The 21,264-nt window shown below is 41.3% G+C and overlaps 1 protein-coding gene across 49 annotated transcripts in view; it reads right to left on the bottom strand.

Moving 5' to 3' along the window:
- LOC125022127 (ankyrin-3-like) overlaps positions 1-21,264 on the bottom strand; it is a 149,821-nt gene that overhangs the window by 34,341 nt on the left and 94,216 nt on the right. For 17 of the 49 annotated variants that reach the window (XM_047608462.1, XM_047608453.1, XM_047608484.1 and 14 more), the window contains exons 16-32: positions 20,995-21,093; positions 20,777-20,875; positions 19,546-19,743; positions 19,174-19,272; positions 16,038-16,136; positions 15,823-15,921; positions 15,633-15,728; positions 15,469-15,541; positions 14,994-15,053; positions 13,881-13,916; positions 9,631-9,754; positions 7,428-7,439; positions 5,064-5,166; positions 3,480-3,524; positions 2,779-2,885; positions 1,357-1,389; positions 264-488 (exon numbers count right to left, since the gene is read on the bottom strand). In XM_047608462.1, coding sequence (XP_047464418.1) covers positions 264-488; positions 1,357-1,389; positions 2,779-2,885; positions 3,480-3,524; positions 5,064-5,166; positions 7,428-7,439; positions 9,631-9,754; positions 13,881-13,916; positions 14,994-15,053; positions 15,469-15,541; positions 15,633-15,728; positions 15,823-15,921; positions 16,038-16,136; positions 19,174-19,272; positions 19,546-19,743; positions 20,777-20,875; positions 20,995-21,093 — 1,607 coding nt within the window. The remainder of the gene's footprint in view (positions 1-263; positions 489-1,356; positions 1,390-2,778; positions 2,886-3,479; positions 3,525-5,063; positions 5,167-7,427; positions 7,440-9,630; positions 9,755-13,880; positions 13,917-14,993; positions 15,054-15,468; positions 15,542-15,632; positions 15,729-15,822; positions 15,922-16,037; positions 16,137-19,173; positions 19,273-19,545; positions 19,744-20,776; positions 20,876-20,994; positions 21,094-21,264) is intronic. The other 32 variants (XM_047608449.1, XM_047608457.1, XM_047608488.1 and 29 more) reach the window with 20 other exon arrangements.

The following is a 21,264-nucleotide window of genomic DNA, read 5'->3' as shown; positions in this document are numbered from 1 at the left end:
ATATTTCCAACCGTTCCATAGTCTTCAAAAGTTGCATAAAAGGTCAGCATGCTGCCACGATATAACTTCTGCAGAAAATCAAACTGTAGTCACGCGCACACATTCACACTTCCAAATATAGACGCGGATGGTTGGTTGGAAATGGCCATGGCAAGAAGCAGAAGGAAGGAGGTGTCAAGTCAAAGAACAAACGCGCCGAAAAAATGAGAAATTAAGCAAAAAACGATATCAGGGACGTTTAAAAATAAAACGAATAGTCTCACCCGAGGAACTGAGCTCCTGCGGGGCCGACCTCGACCAGTCTGCTGGCCAGGCCTTCTCCCTCCACCATCGGGGGAGGCGACGCAAGCTTGTGCTTCTTCACCAGCCGGCAGGTGATCCTGGTGGGAGCCGTGCACTTTCTGGGCGGGATGATGATGCGCATGCCGTTGTGGCGACTTCCTCTCATGGAGCCGCCCCTGGCGTCGACCATGAAGCTCACCAGGAACCTGACGGAGAGCAAAAGAAGAGGAGGAGGAAGCGGAGGAGGAGGAGGAGGAGACAAAGAGTGATAGGAGACGGAGACGCGGTGAAGCAGAGAGCACAAGGTCGATGGGAGTTAAAGAATAAAGAGAAGGAGAGGAGAAGATGTAGAAAAGGAATGGAATAAAAAGTCAAACACGTGTTCTGTTCAACACTCTGATGAAGAGGCAGGAGATTTAGTTGAGGTGAGGTCGCTTCCCATGCTGTGATCCCTCAAAACACTGATAACGTAAGTGTGAGCAAGAAGAGAAGTAAAGAAACAACAAAAACGTGAGGGGAGGTTTCTGTGTCGGCCGTGACTTCGGCGAGAATGAAAAATGTACCAATTGTTTTGTTCAGCAGCCGTGATGCCGACACAGGAGCCTCCACAGTACCCTGTGTTTGACCCACATTAGGAAACAGTGTAGTTCTCGAAATCTTCATAGACATACACACCATGCAGCAACTGAAATGTTAGTTTGCATGAAGGTTTTGACCAAATAATGCGTGAATTGCACCTTTAAAAAGTAAGACTGACGTGAAGATCCACTCACAGACTGTCAGGCATTCAAAGTGGCCACATGTATCTCAAATAACATTATATTTAACTCCACGATAATGAAAGATCTTCAACATAAATAAACTCATTCAGATGAGTTAGAGACAGGATTAAACACAATCCAAACCACTTTACGGCAAGTCTGGAACAACATGTGGGTGAGAAGAGCAAACACAGGTGTTGTGAGTGAACGGAGAGGGGGAGGTGCGATGTCACTGTAAAACAAGGAGGTGGTGGAAAAAAAAAAAATCAAAAAAAAAAAAGGAAAGAAAGGGCGACCAATCACAGTCAATCACCTGCTGTCGTACTGCGGGAGCGGAGAGGAAAAACTGCAGGATGGACGACAAAGCAACGCAGGAGTGACAGGTCAACAACAGAGCTTTGTCATTGGAAATACCACTGAGCAGAAAACTACCAGGGAGTCCTTTAAAGGCTGAGTTTGACATTTCGTTCTTTTGCCACAAACTGCCAGGGTTAGTTGTTGGTTGTAGGCTAAGCTACTGGTATCCCCACTGGCTCCAGAGACCACTTCACGGTTTGTAAATAATGTGATGTTTTTTGAGGGGGCGGGGCTTAACTGGATGCAAAACATCTCAAACACTATGGCTCATAAACAGAGGTTAGCATATTTCAACTGACTGTTTTGGCTAGAATGGATGAGGAAAACGCATGGAATCTGGTCTGTGTTTATCAAGTGAAGCCTCTCCAACAACGATATTACAAGTAGTAAGCAAGTAACGTTGCGCTACCTAGCGGTTAGCATTAGCGTGTAACAAGAATCCCCTAAATAGGCATTAACTTAACATAATTTCAGTCATGATTTATTCTAACTCATAATGTTAACCAGGCTGAAGCTGATGAAGCATTATATATTAATCTTATCTGATAACAAGTGTGCTGTTGTGGATTATCTCACTCCAATCCTTTCTTTTAATCACCAAAACCAAACCAAAGTTATCTATGACTGTCAGTGGCTGGTATGTGATAAAACTTCAAATTAGTGTATTTGATGTTTCGGTTTAGGCCCCAAAAATACAGCAAGACGACATTTTCACAGTTGAAAGTTTGCCTCTAGCTTCCCTCTGTTTTGCCCCCAGCTAACATTGTGATCGACTCAATCAGCCATTTGAAGAGCAGCAGGTTGCACATTGACTCCCCCCTCTGCTTGCTAGAGCTTTGTATTTATTTTTTTAGTGTTTTTCTTTTTCACCCAGAAAAGTAAATGAGCAAACGTCACAAAATGTCAAACTCTCGTTTCAAAAAATCTCCTTCATGTCCACAATTAGAGTGCCACAGGTGTCTTTGCTGCCGCAATCCCACTGACTTGTCTGAGCATCAGGTGAGCATGGGTCAGCCAAGCCAAGTTTCCTCTTATAGCAGCAGCAGCTTTATCCGTTTCTTTTTTTTTTTCTACACCTTAATTGCAGACATGAGGGACGTAACAGCTTTAAAACAGACTATTGGACAGGGTAAAGGAGAAACCGCTGCAGGTAGAAGCCGTTTTCTCGAAAATGATTAAGAGGGAATTCCGCAAGAAAAGACAGTGAATATATAACAGGGTGGCGGAGACAACGACAGGGACTTGATCTTCTCCTCTAAAAGCTGAAGAAAAGTAGCAGGTTTACTTTCCCTCTTTACTCCATCTTGTGATTAGACGAGAGAGCGGTGTTGATGTTTTTGTTTCTGTTCCACCCATTCATCCTTTCAAACACGCTTACCCGGAGTGTATCGGCGAGGAGACGAGGTTGACATTATCCAGTGCGTCTCCGGTCCAACTGTACCTCCTCAGAGAGTCGCTGTCAAAGTCCTTAGCCACGGCTAAATGCTGCACAAGAAACGACAGGGTCACAGCAATGCATGACGACGTCTGAATGCATGTGTGCAACATCTAATCCAAACTGTACTGTAAAAAATCCAAATCTGGTAATTAAGATACAGTAAATATGTAAAGTGTCTATTCAGTTAGTTTGCAGCTTATTTCAAATCCCACCTCCTTACTGTGAGGCTGAGACATACAATATTATTTCCAAACTGTAATAACATTCAGTCATTCAGAGTAAACACTTGGTGACACATGAGGTTCAAAACGTCTTGAACAATTTCAAAAAGAAACAAATGACAAATCATTTAGGATGCAAAGTCCTCGATCTGAGGCGAAATCAGCATAAAAACTGAAATAAGCAAAAGAGGAAAATGTGTAGCACATACTCAAAAATGAAAACACTTAACACTGGTATAAATAGGATAAATAATACAAAACAGAAACCAGGGCCAGGAAAATGTCTACAATTAATAATTATCAATGTAACCATGCTTTGATACAACTGATGGCAAGAGAAAGAATATTAGACAGAACTGTGCGTGACGACAGCAACATATGGATGAATAGTCACCGACAGAAGGAGTGTGTGACGTCTACCTTATTGTGTTGCTCTACTATGAAAGACTTTTCCTTACAGAGCATCTGCAGCAGCGTGAGGGGAGACAAGCCGTCAGTTGGCAGCTGGTACATTCACAGATCAAATAACCTTTCCTTCACATTACAACGTTAAGCGATTCACCGCCTGTGATACATTCGCAGGCAGAAATAGCCGCACATACAGTAGGGGCGTTCAAGTTTAAAGGCACGTCGTTGAGTGTTTGACCACTACCAGTGCTAATGAACAGTGTTATTATGAATGGGTCTGCATGTTTTCCGCTCTCTTGTACCTACAAATTTATGCAGCTGGTTTCACTAAAGGCTGCTGAAGTCCCCATGAAGTGGTAAGTGGAGTTTGTTTATGTTTACATATTTCTTCCTTAAAGAACAGTCAGCTCTGATGGATCTGCTCCAACGTCTCAACCAGACGCTGCCCAGACATGTTCAAATAGAAATCCCAAGCTGACAGTGGTTTTGGTGAAGGAGAGACGCGGGAGGAAGGAGATAAAACATTTCGTTGGACACGCCCCATAGTGCGGGATGAGTCATCAACATTTTCAAATGTGTTTTCAGGAAATGTCAAATTATAAAATGCCACTAAGAATAAAATATCTTTTGTTGTTGACATTAGGGCAGAGACTGGGAAATAGATAACCAAAGAAAAAATATATAGAATAATTAAATAATAGATTTAGCAAGGAGGGAAAACATTTCATTGGACACGCCCCATAGTGCAGGCTGAGTCATCAACATTTTCAAATGTGTTTTCAGGATTTGACAAATTATAAAATACAAGGGGAGAGACTGGAATATAGTTAACCAAAGAAAACATGTATAAAAAGTTAGATTTTACTTAATAGATTTTAATTTCATGGGGACTTTAAAACACATTAACAGTAGCTCTAACAGTGTCTCTGAAAATCAGAAAGTACTAATTAAAAGCTGACAGTGAATGCTTTTGGGTATGTGTTTTAGATTATTTTTTGATTTGAACCAGAAAACTTTCCTAGCTTCAAACAACATTTCTTTAGGTATTAAAATGCAGAGTCATTACACAGCAACATCAACATGCACAGGTTGTCTTATCTACGGAGGCAAATCAAATACTTCAGAGACACATGTTTGGTACTAAATCAAAAAAGCGACTTTAACCTTAATCTTTCATTTCAAGTCTTAAGCTCGTGCTGTATGTGAGCCATACTGTCTCTGGGCTCACTCTGGTTTCTTGTGAACTTCTATTTTCTTAAATGCCATTTTGCTGCATCCTCAAAGAAAGTGGGCCATCCCAGTAATCCCTGTTAGATCGCAGCCACTAACCACTAATCTCCTTCCCTCTTTCAGTGAAATGTAACAGGATTGGTTGTCTTTATGTCAGCGCAAACTCAGGTGTAAGAGGATTGGTGAGTCGCCTCGCTTTTGGCACGGCACCCAGGCAGCCTGACACAATCAGAGAAACTATGTGTCTGCTGTGGAGTTAACGACCGGTGGATTACTGACTGAGAGAGAAACAAAGCACGTGCACATTTGAATACCCCCCCCGCTCACCTTCCAACCTCCCAAAAAAAGTCCAGTCAGTGTACGTACCATCTCCTTGGCGGGGGCCAGGATCTCCTCTATCATCATGCTGTCGCGCGTGAACGAGCTCCGGTTCAGCGTGTTGGACCTATCAGAACTGAAGGAACGCAGGCTTGGTGTGGTTGTCGTAGTAGTCACGGATTACCAAGACAACAATCACAACGATGGATAGGGGAGGAAGAGGAGGAGGAGGAGGAGGAGGTTGACAGGGGGTATGAAAGTGAACAGAAAAAAAAAAAACAAACATAAACACATTAAATGCATGCAGCTTCCAGGAACCCGACTGTATGCTTCCAGTGACAATAGCACCCCCAAGACCCATTTGAATGAAATTACTGGAATATATACTGGTTATTATAAATATAATAAATGCACAGTGCAAAAAAAAAAACATGTTCCAGCTACTCTTACAGCTTTCTTAGGCTCTTCAGTCCCAGCAACTAGAATTTCCCAGCACACAGCTCACAAAGCCTGACTAACGCTGAGTAGCTTACGAAAGTTAAGCACATTTATAGATGGAGACAGTACTAAACCGGAGGAGAAAATAAACGCAGGGAAAAATTATCTGCTGCAATCCTCGTCATCTTTTGCCCACATTAAACTGCAGGCTGGTGAAGAGCTTTGTGTGCGTTGTGATGTTTTCTGTTTTTTTTTTTTGTTTTTTTTTTCTGAGACGGGCTTTTATGAGGCAAATAAAAAGCATTCCTTAACAATGACATGTGATGAGTGTTCGCCGGCAACATCCCGGCGGCTGTTACAACACAACACAATTAAACGTATTTATTCTTGCGTTTAGAGGAAGTGATGTGTAGCACAACCCTTGGCTTCAAAATAAAAGCTCTGGGAAGCAGCTGTGAGTGAATGAATTATAAATGAATGCCCTCTAGGTATTACAGAGAGTTTTCATCATGATAAAACTATTATTATGTCAAGAAGATAGAAAATAATTGAACTATTTTTATTTTAAGACAGCAACATAGACAGAAAATCTGATATAATTAAATCAGAAAACTGCATGAAGGAGGAGGATTTAATGAGAACAAAAAGAAATGATTGTAACCTCATATAAAAAATAAAAAAAGAAAGAAAAAGACAACTAAATATAATATAATCTGAGTTTATTTAAGACCTTCGTAAAAACATACCTAGAACTCATGTTTTTAATACAGCTATTAGATTCTAAAGGTTTGTGTTTTGCAGCTATCAATGTCTAAATAAAATAGACCAAATTAAATCCACTCATGGTAATCTAATATGAAAAGGATGGCAGGTACACACTGTATAAGCAATCAGTCAGTGGCTACGTTCTACATGGATGTTAGTATTCCACTAATAATAGGAAAAAATAAATGCCTCATGAACAGACTCAATATGAACAGACTGGTGTAGCTCATGATAACCATGAAAACATTTGATCTCCGTCTCTGTTTGGAAATAAATCCATTCTTTCAGAGCGTGTTCGCCCCACGTAGGTAAGCGCCAGATGACGTGAGAAGGCAGGAACATGGAGGTAGTGAAACAAGCGGCTGTTTCAAGGGAGTGTTTGAAAAGATGAATGAAGCTGGAATCCATGAGAAAAAAGTGGAAACAGCCTGGTCATCTTTTTTTTTTTTTTTAAGAAAAAGCTCCACAGCAGCAGAACCACTTTGTCCAAAACGTTCTATCGTGATTCACGTTTTGGGGGCACGTAAACACAGATATCTTATCAGATCAATGTGTTTACCACCCGTGTAAACGTAGCCATGTAAACGTAGCCATGTAAACGTAGCCAGCGACTTCTAACTCCAGCGTGTGGTTGCACTCTGTGTGTGTGGGTTACTTTAAATACCGCTGTGTATTGAAAGTACACCGTACATCCTTCTCAAAGTGATGTGTGACGAGATTACTCCGTGCTGTCCATTCTTTGACTCTAAACTGATGAAGGCAGCAGCGTCCCTATTGCCTATCAGTTCAGGTCCCTGGAAGCTTGATGAAGCAAACTGTCCACACGGGAAACCAAAATGATACGAAGCTCCACCTTTGCGGCAAACCCACAAAGAGCCAGGCGCATACGATCACCACAGTCCAACAGAAAAAAAAAAAAAAATGCAAACACAACAGGCTGTTCTCAACAGGCAACCAACCCAGCTGAGCAGGAAGTCGGACAGAGATCACACACATTGGTGAACCACGGTACACGACACAGTGCCGGGTACTAATATGCTAATACACCACAGTGTTAAGAAACGGAAAAACTGGTCATTAGTAGTAAAATGTGTTAGACATATATTACACTGGACCACAAAGATACTGACTGGGAGGGTGGGGAAAGGGCAGGAGATGGATGGGGAGGGGGGGAGCTCTGGGGAGGCCCCTTCATGCCTCGAGCCTTACCTGACTTTGGGACTAACATTAAGAACGGACATGAGGAGAGAATAAAACATCGTGAACAAACAGAGGAGTGGACAAAGAGGTGCACAGAGGAGAGAAGCCAAAGCAGAGATGCAGGTTGGGAGACTGACACCGACTGAGCTGCCTGGAGCTGATCTGCATTTTCTAAAAAGCTATTTATCAGTGTGACTTCATGTCAGAGTCCATATGTGTCCTTATCGATGTCTTATTAGGAGGGAGTTACTTCATCAGGACACAGATAACCTATTTCCTCTGTGACATCTTTACTTTGTGTAATAACATAATCCATATAGTTAGATGTCCAGTGACACCAGTGTGCAGAAATGTCAGTATTATCAATATGGCAAATGCTTCCAATAACCATACAGTACATCGACCCAACATTGAGAACGGTTTAAAATAACTATTCTTATCTAGAATGTATGTATTTTACTCATTAACAACTTTTGTACCTGGGTTAGAGTCCTATGTGTACATTTCCTCACTGTGGTTTTAATAAAAGACCATGTTATCTTCACCCATTGATGATCCTGCTATCTTGAGCCCTTCAAACATTGCATAGGTACAAATTTCAAATACTTGAGTCATCAGAACAATAGATGAACATCTGTTTTAGAGAATTAGGTCCCATTCAGATCTTGCATTAACATCACTCCCAGGGAATCCAATCACTGGCGTAAAGTACAGGCGTGAACACACATATTTGAAAGATCTGATCTCTGAGCTCATTTGTCAGTATTCCTTTGGTAGAGCGAACGCACAATGGGTCCTAAGTGACATTAAAGACCACCTACTGGACAGTAGTGATGTTCGATACCATCCACTTCAGATTTTAATAAGAATGATAACAATAAGAGGGTGAAATTGTGCTGTGTGATATATATATATGTAATACATGTAGCTAAAAACCTGGAAAAGCTTTTTTTCCCCCATTATTTTGCATGGGATCTCAGTGTTAAGTTGACTGAACTGGAAGTGATCTGAATCCATCAGTGACGAGAGGAAACCACTTTGTTCAACCATTTCTAAGCCGGGTTGATCAAACACACACACACACACACACACGTCCCCTCTCTCTCAAACACTGCGTGTTGATCTAACCCAGCCGTCAAGGCCATGGGATCGAACATGGTTCTAATTTCCTGTGGCTTCGTGTCCGTGTGTGTGTGTGTCACTCCTCAGATATTCAATAAACCCCTCCCTCTTTGCCGCGTTGCACAAGTGTCAATATTTTTGCATGAGCATAAAGTTCAGCGGCAACACGGAGCGAACTATGACCTCCCACCCATGAGGGGAAAAATCTGCGCGTGGCCGCACAACAATCTGAGGCCTCATTGTCGCTTCACTTGGTCCAGATATCGTGAGGACTCCTTTGATTCCTGAGCGTTCTTATGCAATGCTTACGATGAGAAATAGACATTTCCGCAGCTTCCCTCTCTGTGACTGTTTGTGTGTTTTTTAAGATCATGAGCTTTCACGAGACTAACCGTGCTGTCCCGCGAATCACAGGACGACATTATCAAGAGATGATTGAGCGTGAAAAGGACTCATTCACTTTACATTTAAGCTCAATCTGCTGCTGTAATTTACCATTTAGAAAGACAGAAGCTGCATGTCAGCAATAACTATAAACAGCTTTTAAAAGGGAACTATACATAATAGTGGTTGTGTCATATCCCACATCTTACTTTACTATATTTTAGTTCCTATAAGGGGCAAGAGTTAATCAGCATATCCTTTATGTTGGAAGAAAAGAGATGCTTATAGGGCAGAGGGCACTCAGAGCTATGAAGCTTCTACCTGATGGTGCACAGCGCTCATCCACTGACTAATCGTATAACCGCCTTTAAATTGTTCCTCTTTTGTGAACTATTTCTTAGTCTGACGGTGGAGGCTAATCCAAGCTTTGTCTCCTTTTCTCAGGTCAGAAACATGGATGTATTAAGAGGAAAAACCGATCCCAGTGGAAAGGTGTGGTAACCCCCGGACCTGCCATCATGGTTGGTTTGCGCCCTTTTATTTGTGTAAAGTTCTCATCCATCTTACTACATCCAGGATCAGAACTGTGAGGATAGCTTCATGCTCTAGTCCATCAAAAGCGAATCATTACAACGAGCCTTCACATGTATGCACGTCATAACAACTGATGCTACGATGCCGCACGCGTGTGTACAGCGCGTCTTACCTTTGGGACCGCGCACCGACGCTGAAGCCCATGTAGCCCTCCTGAGGGAGCGAGTCGTCCCCCAGCTCCCGCAGGTCCTGGGGGGCCAGATACTTGTCCGTGTCCCCCGTCATCGCATCGTCACCTGGAGGAACCGAAGGCACACAAGGAAGAGGAAATTAACCCCCCGTCTGCGTCGAGAGCTTTTACCAGTTTCAAACTTTGTGAGCAGAGGATGAATGAGGGGAACGTCTAGGTTCTCCTGAGAAAGTTCCTGCTTCATCTGAGAACTTTTAAATGTACACGTGTTAAAGCTTCATGCAGATCACATTTGCTCTTTTGGATCAATGCTCTGCCTGGAGGCTGTTTTCCAGCCCAGCTAACGCACTCAAACAAAAATCTGTCTGATGCTAAAAGCTTTTTCTCTAATATAAATAACCAGTAAAGTTCAGAAACTTTTTTACGTCTGCAGCAGCAGCAGCAACAGGAGGAGTTTGTTTTGAAATAAAATGAAGGCGACGAGCAGGTTTCACTCGACTGTAACACCAGTTTCTGGTTGAGGTGAATGAAAACAAAGCAGACGTCATGGCAGCTAAACGCATCGCAGAGCCAATAAGAAGTTTTAAATTGCTGGATCAAACGTTACAGGCATAGCAGGGGAAGAAGTTAGCGGCATGTTACTTCCTCAGACTCGCGCTGCACAGGTCCCGGGCTACTGATGATGAACGGGAGCTGAAAGGGTGAGGGGAGGACAGCAAGTGCATGCAGGCAAGAGAAAGAAAAAGGAAGGAATTCCAGCAACCACAAAGCAGCGGAGACACCCCCGTCCTCCCCTCCTGTCCCCTCACTCCCCCCCCCGCTGCTACGTCACCCCTCCCCCTAGACTTTCTCCCCTCACACACAAACACACATTAACACACACACTTTACAGAGCCCCATCTGGCGACATTCCAAGCGGTTCTCCGGGAATCATTTCAGCTTGAACGGGGAGCAAAGCCCCCAGAACTCACCTCCTCCTTTAAAGCACCTCATTCAGCCAGTTTGGAGGATCTCACCCTGAACTAACTTTTCCTCCCGACTTGTAACCTCCCTGCAGCTCTCTCCCTGTCTGTCTATCCCTCTTTCTTTTCACAGCCCGGCGCTCACACAAACAGATCGGCTTTCTCCCGCCTACCACCCTGCTCCGGGATTATCCAGTGTGTGAGTCTGTGTGTGTGTGTGTGTGTGTGTGTGTGTGTGTGTGTGTGTGTGTGTGTGTGTGTGTGTGTGTGTGTGTGTGTGTGTGTGTGAGTTTCCGAACAGACACCTAGAGCTCACTGCAGGACAGAAATAGTAAGTGAGTGTGTGACTCAGAACAACATCTAAAGTCTACCTATGCTGCATCTACAGTACAGTACAGTGTGTAAATATATACCCTACTATACTAAATGGCTTCTCATATCTCAAGCTTTACATTTTATGGCCCAGTTTGCTCGTTTATTTCTTTACCTTCTCTATCTAAACAGCAGTCGTTCTTCCCACCTGTAATTACGTCGTCACATCCCGTGTGAACCAGCATGTCAACAGCAACTTTTCTGAGCTGCAGAAGTTCATATCCAAATTACGATCTCGCCCAAATGACTCCAGCTAGATAAGATAACTGAGCCTGTGTCGGAAATTTCGCTGTAAATTCTCTGAAGCTGGGTACAAACACAGGAAGAGACTGGCAGCAACGGTGGTACCAAACTGTAGAGAAAACCAATGGGAGCGAATGGCTGGTTCCTACGTACAGTACCGTCACCTAGGCAACCTGAGCCTGGACCGTCCTCTAGCAACCACTCCACAAAGAAATGGACAAGTACGCAATCACTTTGTATGTTGATCTAGTTTAAGAGCATGATGGTGCGTTTCATTTATAATCAGAAGTCAGAATTTCCGAGTTGCGGGTTGAAATTTTCAACTGGAACAGTTAACCCTGAGTTGAGTTGCCAAGATGGCCGCCAAATGTGTAAACAGTAGTTAGAAGCTCCTGTAATATTCTGTTTATTAGCACTTTTGATTAATTTTTGTTACATTAAATCACTCGTACAGACAGTATTTTTCTATATACATACGTTGAAATGCTTTTACAGTATAATTTAAGTTTTTCATGTGTTACACAGGAACTAGCCCACGTCGTGTTTACAACGGCTAAAAACAATAGCCTGGCAAAAAACTGAGCCAAACACCACAGTGGAGAACTGATTAATAGTGTATTTTTTTCTACATTAAACAATTTTGAATATTTTTATAAGTTTCTGCCTTGTGTGGTCTTGTAAATTTCACCCCTGTAAACAATTTTAGTTAAAAACTCATTAGTTTGTTCAAGTTATCTGTTCGATTTGAAACTTGCGTACCTTAAATAGCCTACATTATAGATAAACACTTAAAATAAAAACTTTCATTTCACTCTGCACTCAAAAAATTTAATTATTTAACGCACCAAGTTATATTCAGACAAAGCAAGCGCTTTCACGGACGCGGTCATCTAGTTTTCCAACTTCTGTGACCAATAACTCAGCTGTGACATCATTCCCAGTGACGAATTCCACCGAATCCCGAGGTAAAAGGAACACAGCCTGACTTCTGCTATCACCCCCACACATTCACACCAGCCAATCAGAACGCAGCATGCAGAATACACTGTACCATACTGATATTGATATTAGAGGCGCCCACAGACATACATGTACATGTAGGTCATATCGTACTGATGAATTAATGATCGGAAATGCATTTTTTAACATAAGCACTGTTTAATTTTATGTACTGTACTCCGACTACGACCAACAAAGTTTGGAGCAGCTGTTTTACCAGTGATTACACAGTCGTCATGCATCCGACCAATCACTGTGCACTCACTAAAGGTTCCTCCATTGTACAGTGTTCCGTATTTTTACAGTGGGAACACAGTACATTAAAAAAGCTACAGGGATAATAAAATGCTCCAAAACATCCAAAAGCTTCGTCAACTTTTAAAACGGTACTCTGACAATTGAGAGATGCACATCTGGAATCACAGGCAACTTTCAGACAGAACAACAGAAGTTTCCATCTTTATTCTTCTTGTTCAAGTTCTTTAAATGTAGATCCAACCTATTTTTAGGTACACATAGTTTCTAGGCTATGCTAGTAGCGGCTAGTGTGGCATCAATTTGAGACGAGGAACTCCACACCTTTATTTATTTATTTATTCATTTAGTTTTTTTCAGTTTTGAGCTCCTTGGCTTCAAAGGACATGCCAGTTACATAATTTTGGGTACACTAAATCAGCAGAGCCTCCCTTTAAAACAAATACCCTCAAGAATAAAGCCAAGTCTCAAGTGTCTTCATGAAATTTTAAATTAACATGTGAATACACGGACTGCTGACGATTAAAGCAACATGAGATCTCAATATTTTCTGTCCAAATTCGTGTTAATCGGTGAATTCCTACACATCAGAGATTTGTCAAGAATGAAATATTTAAAGTTAGAGGCTGTGTAAGGCGTTCTTGCTTATGTCTTATTTATTTTTCACACAAAATCCTTTTTTGACTTTTGCAGTCAAGTCTTAAGTTATGCAAGAAATCCAACCAAACCTGTCTTAAATTTAGTTTGATTCGAGCCCAACTATAAAATAACTCTAAAATACGATACTGATCAGTTCCCATTTGAGCAGGTCGCCCTGTTTGAATGATAGAGCGCTATATTTAGAATATGAAATACCAAAACCAGAGACAGGCATTTGCACCAAGGATGAAAACAAGCAGCAGGAAAAAAAAACAGGGTTGATCAATTATCGGAAAAGAGAATAAAAGATAAACAGACATATAAGCCGTATTATTGTCTTCTAAATCCTTTAATTATCTCTGGCTTCAGATGTCCATGTTGACTGGATATTAATTAACTTTACAGCTTTGGAAAAACTCTTTGAAGGGTACGGTTTACTGCAAAGGGTTCCTGATTTAGATCACGGACTGTGTGTTACTGGAGATGTTAATCATTGCTCCGCTGGTATGTGAGTGTGTATCTGCGTGCCTTGGGTTACACTTGATGTATATTTAGATCAGAAATTAGAGTCTCTGCTGAAGCTACACGGTTGAACGACGACGGTGTAATACCAAAACGTGCACACACATCTACATCTAACGAACAAATGGCAACAACAACAACAAAAAAAAAGAAAATCACACAGTTGCGTTTCATTTAGTTGCATCACTTCACACTGGTTATTACTGGAGTTAGTTGCAGGTTGTTGTCGTTTTAACTTACAGGAATAGCTGATGCAGATATTCTCAAAATCCATCTCTGTTTAAACACAAGCACATTTGATCATTTTTGCACTTTGTTCCAGCCTTTGGAATATGTCTCGCTTTAATGGTCCCTGAATATTCAGCTATAATCCACCAGACAGACTTTCACTTTACGCCATTCTTTACAGGGCTCTACATTACGTTATAGTGCCTTTAAAATCTATTAAACGTACTGTAAATGACAGGAGCAGGTATGGAAACAATGGCACACCTGATAATCTTATGATATCACCCCTCACACATCTGCAGGAAAGAAAACTGCTTCAGCTCAAGGGAGTTTCTGGGGCCCGCTGACTTTTAGCATGTGACGAACTAAAAAAAATGAAATGAAATAAAATGAAAGCGCGCCATTCTTTCCCATGAGTGCGGCAAAAGCACTCGAGGGCAGGAAGGGGAAAAAAATGTAACAAAGTATTGATTGAACACTCTATATATCAATCCCTAGAGCTGCGTCCGTCTGTTATTGGGGACACTCGGTGAAAAGTTCAAGTTCGGCAGCTTCTGAGCCACAATGGCGAGTCTTCTCTCTCAGAGGAGATACACACAAAGTAAACACACACGCTTGCTACAGCTGCTACAGAGTGTTTGCTTTGCCCCGACCGGGCGAAACTACAATGGAAGCATCACCGACAAGCCCCCGAAGACAAAGGCTCAAGTGTGTGTGTGTCGTCTACTCGGCGGTGTGAAAAGAAGTCCGCTACCCACTCCGGAGCGCCGTATGCAGACGGTTGCCATGGCAACCGGCAGAAATGCATTTCGACGCATGAAATTAGCTTTAGGAAAGAAAGAACGCGCCGTGAGGGAGTCGAAGGGCGAAGCGGCAGAAAGTGCTCGAGTACAGTTACTTAGAGAAGAGTAAACTTAACTAACAGAAGGAGAGAAAGGAACAGCAGCAACATGAAGTAAACCATTGAATCTGGATAGAAAAAAAATAAAGAACCTGAACGGGAGTAGAAAGTAATTTCTACACAATATTACAGTGGGGGAGGTTAATAGAAAAACAAAACCGGAGAGTGGAGGTGTTAATAACACGAGGAGTTATAAAAGAAGAGGATTAAAAAAAAAATGATACCTTCTTCCACATCAGAAAAATAGTCCTCTGTGAGCATTTCGGGGACATTGGCCTTACAGACTGTGTGTTTGGGATGGAGGAGACAATTAGAAAAAAAAAAAAATCAAATGCATAACAAAATCATATTAAAGTAAAATAAGAGAAATTATTGACTGAAAATATTATTAAATTAAATTTTAAAAAATAATAATAAAAACATTATTAAATGACAAAATACATAAAGTTAATGATGGAGAACTATGGGATTCTTAAAAAAAAAATCTGAATTACTTATCAGAAACCTAATATCTGTTTCCGTAGACCAGCATCAACATGTATGTCATCCTAGTCCAATCCAAAAAGCCAAATGTGACACAAGTTGAACATTTATAGACTAATAGGGTCCTTCCTCAGGATTTTTAGACTGAAGTCACGTTTTATGGTAGAAAAAAAAAGTCAGATTTCCACATCGAAAATCCGACTGTCAAGTCTTTACCTTCATCGTCGGACATGTCCAGCACCTCGTTCATGGTCTCTGGGACATTTATCTTGTGCTTCTCTGTCACGGTCTGAAAAACAGAGTTACGTACTTACATTGTATATTTAATTTTCTGTATTTATTTAAAAGGCCAGGTCAGTAGACATTATTTTAAAACATACCTGAGTGGTCACAGTCTCCTCTGTGACCACTTTCAGTGTGTCAACCACAGAGATGTAGCCAAGCCTCCGGGCTATGGACAGAGCACTGTTCCCATTCTGGACAAAAGAGTGAATAAAGGAAAAAAAATGAAAACTACTGATTTCCTTGAGTTGTCCTATGTATTTTCTTATATAACTGGTGTGTACTAACAGTAGTGAGTTCGTTGGGCGACGCTCCGTACTGGAGCAGCAGGTTGATTATGTGTGTGTGTCCCTGCTGTGCAGCCTGATGCAGAGGTGTGTATCCATTCTGCAGATTGGGGAACGACAGAGGAGGTAAGAAAACATCAAAATGCATCCATGATACACCCTCGGGGGTTCACAGTGAATATATGCCGAATGAAAATCTCGTCTTCAAATGGTTACCTTTGTCTTAGCGTTGACCTTGGCCTGATTCTTCAGCAGGAAGTTGACCATCTTCACGTTGCCATAGTGACACGCCACATGGAGGGGGGTGTATCCGAGCTGACGGCAGAAAAATGTGATTAGCAAAGACATGATAATCAGTCACGTGTCAACAGTGTAGCCTCTTATTTGACTTTAAATGTATTACTCAGAGAATATGACAAACTAAAGAAGACATCTTTTATTAATTAAAGCACTATTCATGCAAGCTCACCCGGGGGCATCATGTGATTTAGAAATAACCCCCTTATGTCTGTTTTTCATGTGGCTCATTCACAAGGAAACTCTGGGTTTTACTCAGATCTACTGACTTTCTCCGTGGTTATGACGTCTGCTACCGTCTGATATACGGAAATGGATTAATATTATCACACCACTGTGTTAGATATAAATATATTAGGTAATTTGCTTTGTCATTTTGCCTTTACAAATTATGGACACAGCCAATTCACACAGGATTAAAATCACAGACAACATCTGCAATTATAACAAATTACTACAGGTCCTCAGGTAAAATTATTCCCCTGGGAATAGCACTTCAGACTCAAAAGAAATACCAACACATAGTACACTTAATTAAGGTTTTTTTTTTTTTTTTTGTATGGCGATGAAGAGATATTATGTATCCCAACTTTATAACAATCATCTGCACCAAAGCTCTTCCAGCTGTTGTTGAAAATGCATCTAAAGACGGTTTTAAGACTTTTAACAATCATCGGGCATAAAGATGTTAAAGGTGAAGACAAACGAGTGACTTTTCTGCCTTTTGGATCTTTTATTTCGTATTTTAGTCCAAAGGGGTGCAAAAAGACAAAAGAAGAGAATTGTTTCCTATTTGTCCTTATGTCACGCACAGGCAGCAAAGGTAAAAAAAAATCCTCACAGCGTTTGTGTCTTTAGCAAGATGTCGCTGAAATCCTCAAATCAACCATTAATGCGTTCATTGGTGAAGGTGGGTCTGATTTAAATACCACCAGGTCGATGGTAATTTCTTCCCCATGACAAATAGCATCAAAAATGTATTTTTATCATCCATTATAATTTGCACAGTACTTAAAACTGTTTCTGATACACAGTGGAGTGAGATGGAAAGTAGCAGAGCCACAACAACAGAATGTAAATTTGACTAAAACACAGAGTTTATTTATCCCATGCGAATGCGCCACATGAAGCATAGACGTAGGGGGTAATATTTGAATCACAGGATGTCCTCAGGTAGAACTAATCCTGTGCAAACAGGGCTTCTTGAAAAGACATAACGGAAACCATCAGGTTGTGTTTTCTGAGTGTAACAGATTGGTGAGCTTTTTAAGCTGCTTTACAGACTTTATTTTGCTGTCATCTAAGGCATCTCCAACCTGCCTAGGATGCCTTTTATATTTAATAATTACTCACCTGTGATAGGACCACCAGCAGCTTTATTTATATTGATTATCAAACTGTCTCAAATTCCACTGCTACGCTGATGATGTTCAACTATACATCTCCACGGAATCCATCACCTCCTTCACACTCTCAACCTGCCTCTCTGAAATAAAAACACGGATGCAAACCAACTACCTCCAACTAAACTGTGAAACATCCGACCTCATAATCATTGGCCCCAAACCCCTCACTAAGTCCACAAACACCTTTAAATCACCTTTAAAAACCCGCCTTTTTAAGATTTCTTTTAAGGTTTGACTGCTTCACACTGTCCATTATTGCTGCTCCCTTATTTAATTTATTTTATTATACTTTATTTTATGTGTTTTTCTGTTTTTATTTTGTGTCTGTAAAGTGTCTTCCATCAGATTCTACATGTATACTTGAGTATTTTTATGCTCATGAAAAGTCATCATTAATCAAGAAGTGTGCTGGTGAGCTCTCACTTGCGGTCTCAAGGGCTCCATGGACCAAGCAGAGAAATATGAAAATATGTCAACTGTATAGACCCTTCACACGCAAGAGTTGGTAAATAGTAATAGTACAAAACTAGAGTGACAAAACTACCATCTGAAGTCTCAAAGATACTTTTATGGTGGATGAAAGAAGATTTTTTTTGCCTTGTAAATGATGTTTTAACCTTCACACCACAAGTTGACACAGTCACAACATGAGCAGCAACGACAAGCTGCAAGATGAAATAGTGTGAAAAACATTGATGTGAGTGTGTGTGTCACCCGCGTCATAGTATATAATCCAAAAGAAACTATGGCAAAGGAAACTGAACTGAAGAACCTACTTGAACAAGTGGAGAAACTCTACAAGCCAAGTTGCTACAGCTTTTTATTTTGAGATATAATGGTAACGGAGTGCTGGAAAAAAGACGCTTAACAACATTGTGGAAGTGAAGTTACTAGTTGATTATTAATTCAAAATGGTTTGTCCTCCTTACTGTGTTATTCTCTCTCACAAAGATAGTGTTTCTGTTGAGGTAATTACTATCCCCTTCTGATGATTTACTGGAAACAAGACAAGTTCTACAATCTAGGTGTTTGATGTCATAAAAAGGGGCCTTTTCCCATTTTTGTGCGACACGATGTTACAGGAAACAAGACAAACTGTCTTTGTAAACACTATAGACTCCTTCACTCACGGTTTGTAAACAATGTGACGTTTTTTGAGGGGCAGGGCTTAACCGGATGCAACACATCTCAAACAGTACAGCTGATAAACGGTCAACTAACGTTGTGTTACCTACCAGTTAGCATTAGCATTAAGATGTAAATAAGGATTAACTTAACATAATTTCAATCATGATTTATTCTATCCCATAATGCTTTCCAGGCTGAAATTGATGATGCATTACATATTAATTTGACCTGATATGAAGTGTGCATGTTGTTGATTGTCTCACTCCAATCCTTTCTTTTAATCGCCAGAACCAAACCAAAGTTGTTTGGTGTGTTTTTGATATGGAAAAACACTTGAAGAATACAGCAAGGTGACATTTTCATGGATGAAAGTGACGGTGTTAGCCTCAAGCTTCCCTCTGTTCTTCTTCCAGCTAACATTGTGACGTCACAGTGGTGTAGGTCATGAAGGGGTCTATAAGAGACCAATGTTTCTCTGATGTACCTCTGAGATCCACTGAATAACACATTAGTATCCTCACCTTTGTCTCAGGGTCCACAACAGCTCCCTGGTTGACTAACACCTCTGCAACGTTGACTTTATCCTCCTGGGCAGCCAGGTGGAGCGGAGTCAGTCCAGACTGAGGACAGGCAGAAAGACATAAACACGGGGTGATGAAATAAAAGGGAGATAAACACAGCTGTTTAGAGCAACATGGCGGGTGTGCACTTTAAGGTCACGAATCACAGGGGACGAAAAACATCAAATAACTTCTCAAAATAATAGACTTGGATAAGGATAGTCATTTTCTTTAAGTAAAATTAAAGCCCCGGCTGTTTAATATATGTTTATAGTATGCGCGCAGCTAGATGTTAGGTTTATGATATAATTAGAGAGAAAAGCATCATCTCACCTTATTGCCCATGTTAATAGGAGCATCTCGAGCCAGCAGCAGAGTCACTATGTCCACGTTGCCCTCCTGCGCCGCCAGGTGCAGAGGAGTGATGCCCTGCCGCGTTACCGTGCTGGTGGAGGCGCCGTACTCCAGCAACGTGGTGGTTATCTCCATCTGATTCTTCTTGGCTGCGATGTGGAGCGGAGTGTACCCGTTCTGGAAACAGAGAAGAATGAGGATCTGCCTTTTTTCCCACCACCAAGTTTAAACACTTAAACAGAACAAAGACTTTGAGTAAAGTTTTCTCACTCAGTGAGTTTAATAGTTTTACTAGAATGTGTACAGGCTTTTATATATTTAACTGTGCAGTAAGATGCTATGGTTGTTGTAGAAAACATCTCAATGCCTCGAGTTGGTTTGAAAGATTGATACCACTCATATATTTGTGTGTCAAGTGTAAGATAAAGTCAGGGTGATGTTAGCTTAGCTTAGCATCAAGACTGGGAACAGGGGGAAGCTTCCTATGGCTGTGTTTGAGTCTAACAAAATCTGATTACTTGCACCTCCAATTGGTTGATTTGGTTCCTAGTGTAGAAATCTTCCCCAAAAAACACAACCCGTTTCCAGTCTTTATCCAAAAGTCATGCAAACCAGCCGATGCCTGTACTGTCCACATTTAATAGACAAATACATGAGCAGCTTTTTGTACCAATGTCTATGAGAGACTGAGCACATTTTACATGTGATATAACTAACTTGTGCAAGAAAATTGGAATTAAATACTTTTAAAAGGTTTTGAAAGAATTATTTTTATGATGTAAATCTTTCCATTTCCTGATTTGACTGCATATGTGTTTTAGCATGAAGTTATAATAAAATATAAAGATGCCAATTTCAGTAATGCCTTCCAAGTCAATACTTCAGTTTCTTTACATCTACATTACTTTTACTTTTCTTTACGTTTCTTTATCCAGGGTTGCACAGTGTCATATTTAAAGCAAAGAGAAATAAATGTGTGCTCAAACCACATTAAATATTTACTGCATGAAAATGGCATGAAAAAAATAAATAAAAGCAAAAGAAATTGGAGCCTCGTTGTTACCAGCGGACTGTTTGTAGAGGAGAGGGGCATCCGGCCGTCCAATCAGAACGCACTGCCCCACTATGGAGCTCAGAGAAATTGAATGTGGAAACTAGGTCACCCTGCTCTCACCCCGAGCCCAACATTGGGGACCATTTGAACTCGTACCTTTGCTGCAGCGTGCGGTGAAGCTCCCTGGTTGAGCAAAAGCAGCGCCACCTTCTGGTTGTCATAGTGCGCTGCCACATGCAGTGGAGTTAGTCCACTCTGAACGCACACAAACACGAGCACAGTTACAGTGTCCAGCGCGGTATGAGTCGAAGTGATTAAGCTGCTGAGGTGAAACTATGTGCAACTTGTTGTAAAACACTCAAACATGCCGTTACCTTCCCGGCGGCATCAGGCGGCGCATTCTTCTGCAGCAGGAGGTTGGCCACCTCGATCTTCCCGTATTTTGCTGCGACGTGCAAAGGAGTGAAGCCCTTCTGCAGAAACACACACACAAAAACTTTTTTGATACATAATCGTCTTCTCGTCTTCTCCCCTGGTTTATTTGCTGCACATGTCTGCCTCAAGAGTCATTTGCAGGGTTGTGTCATGACAACATGGAGAGCTGATTTTAAAAATTAAACAGAAACCTCCAGGGTGGAGAAGTT

This window comes from Mugil cephalus, chromosome 16 (genome assembly GCF_022458985.1).
Source record: "Mugil cephalus isolate CIBA_MC_2020 chromosome 16, CIBA_Mcephalus_1.1, whole genome shotgun sequence".
Classification (NCBI taxonomy): domain Eukaryota; kingdom Metazoa; phylum Chordata; class Actinopteri; order Mugiliformes; family Mugilidae; genus Mugil; species Mugil cephalus.
The sequence above is the reverse complement of the archived record's forward strand: the minus strand, read 5'-3'. Positions and strand labels throughout refer to the sequence as shown.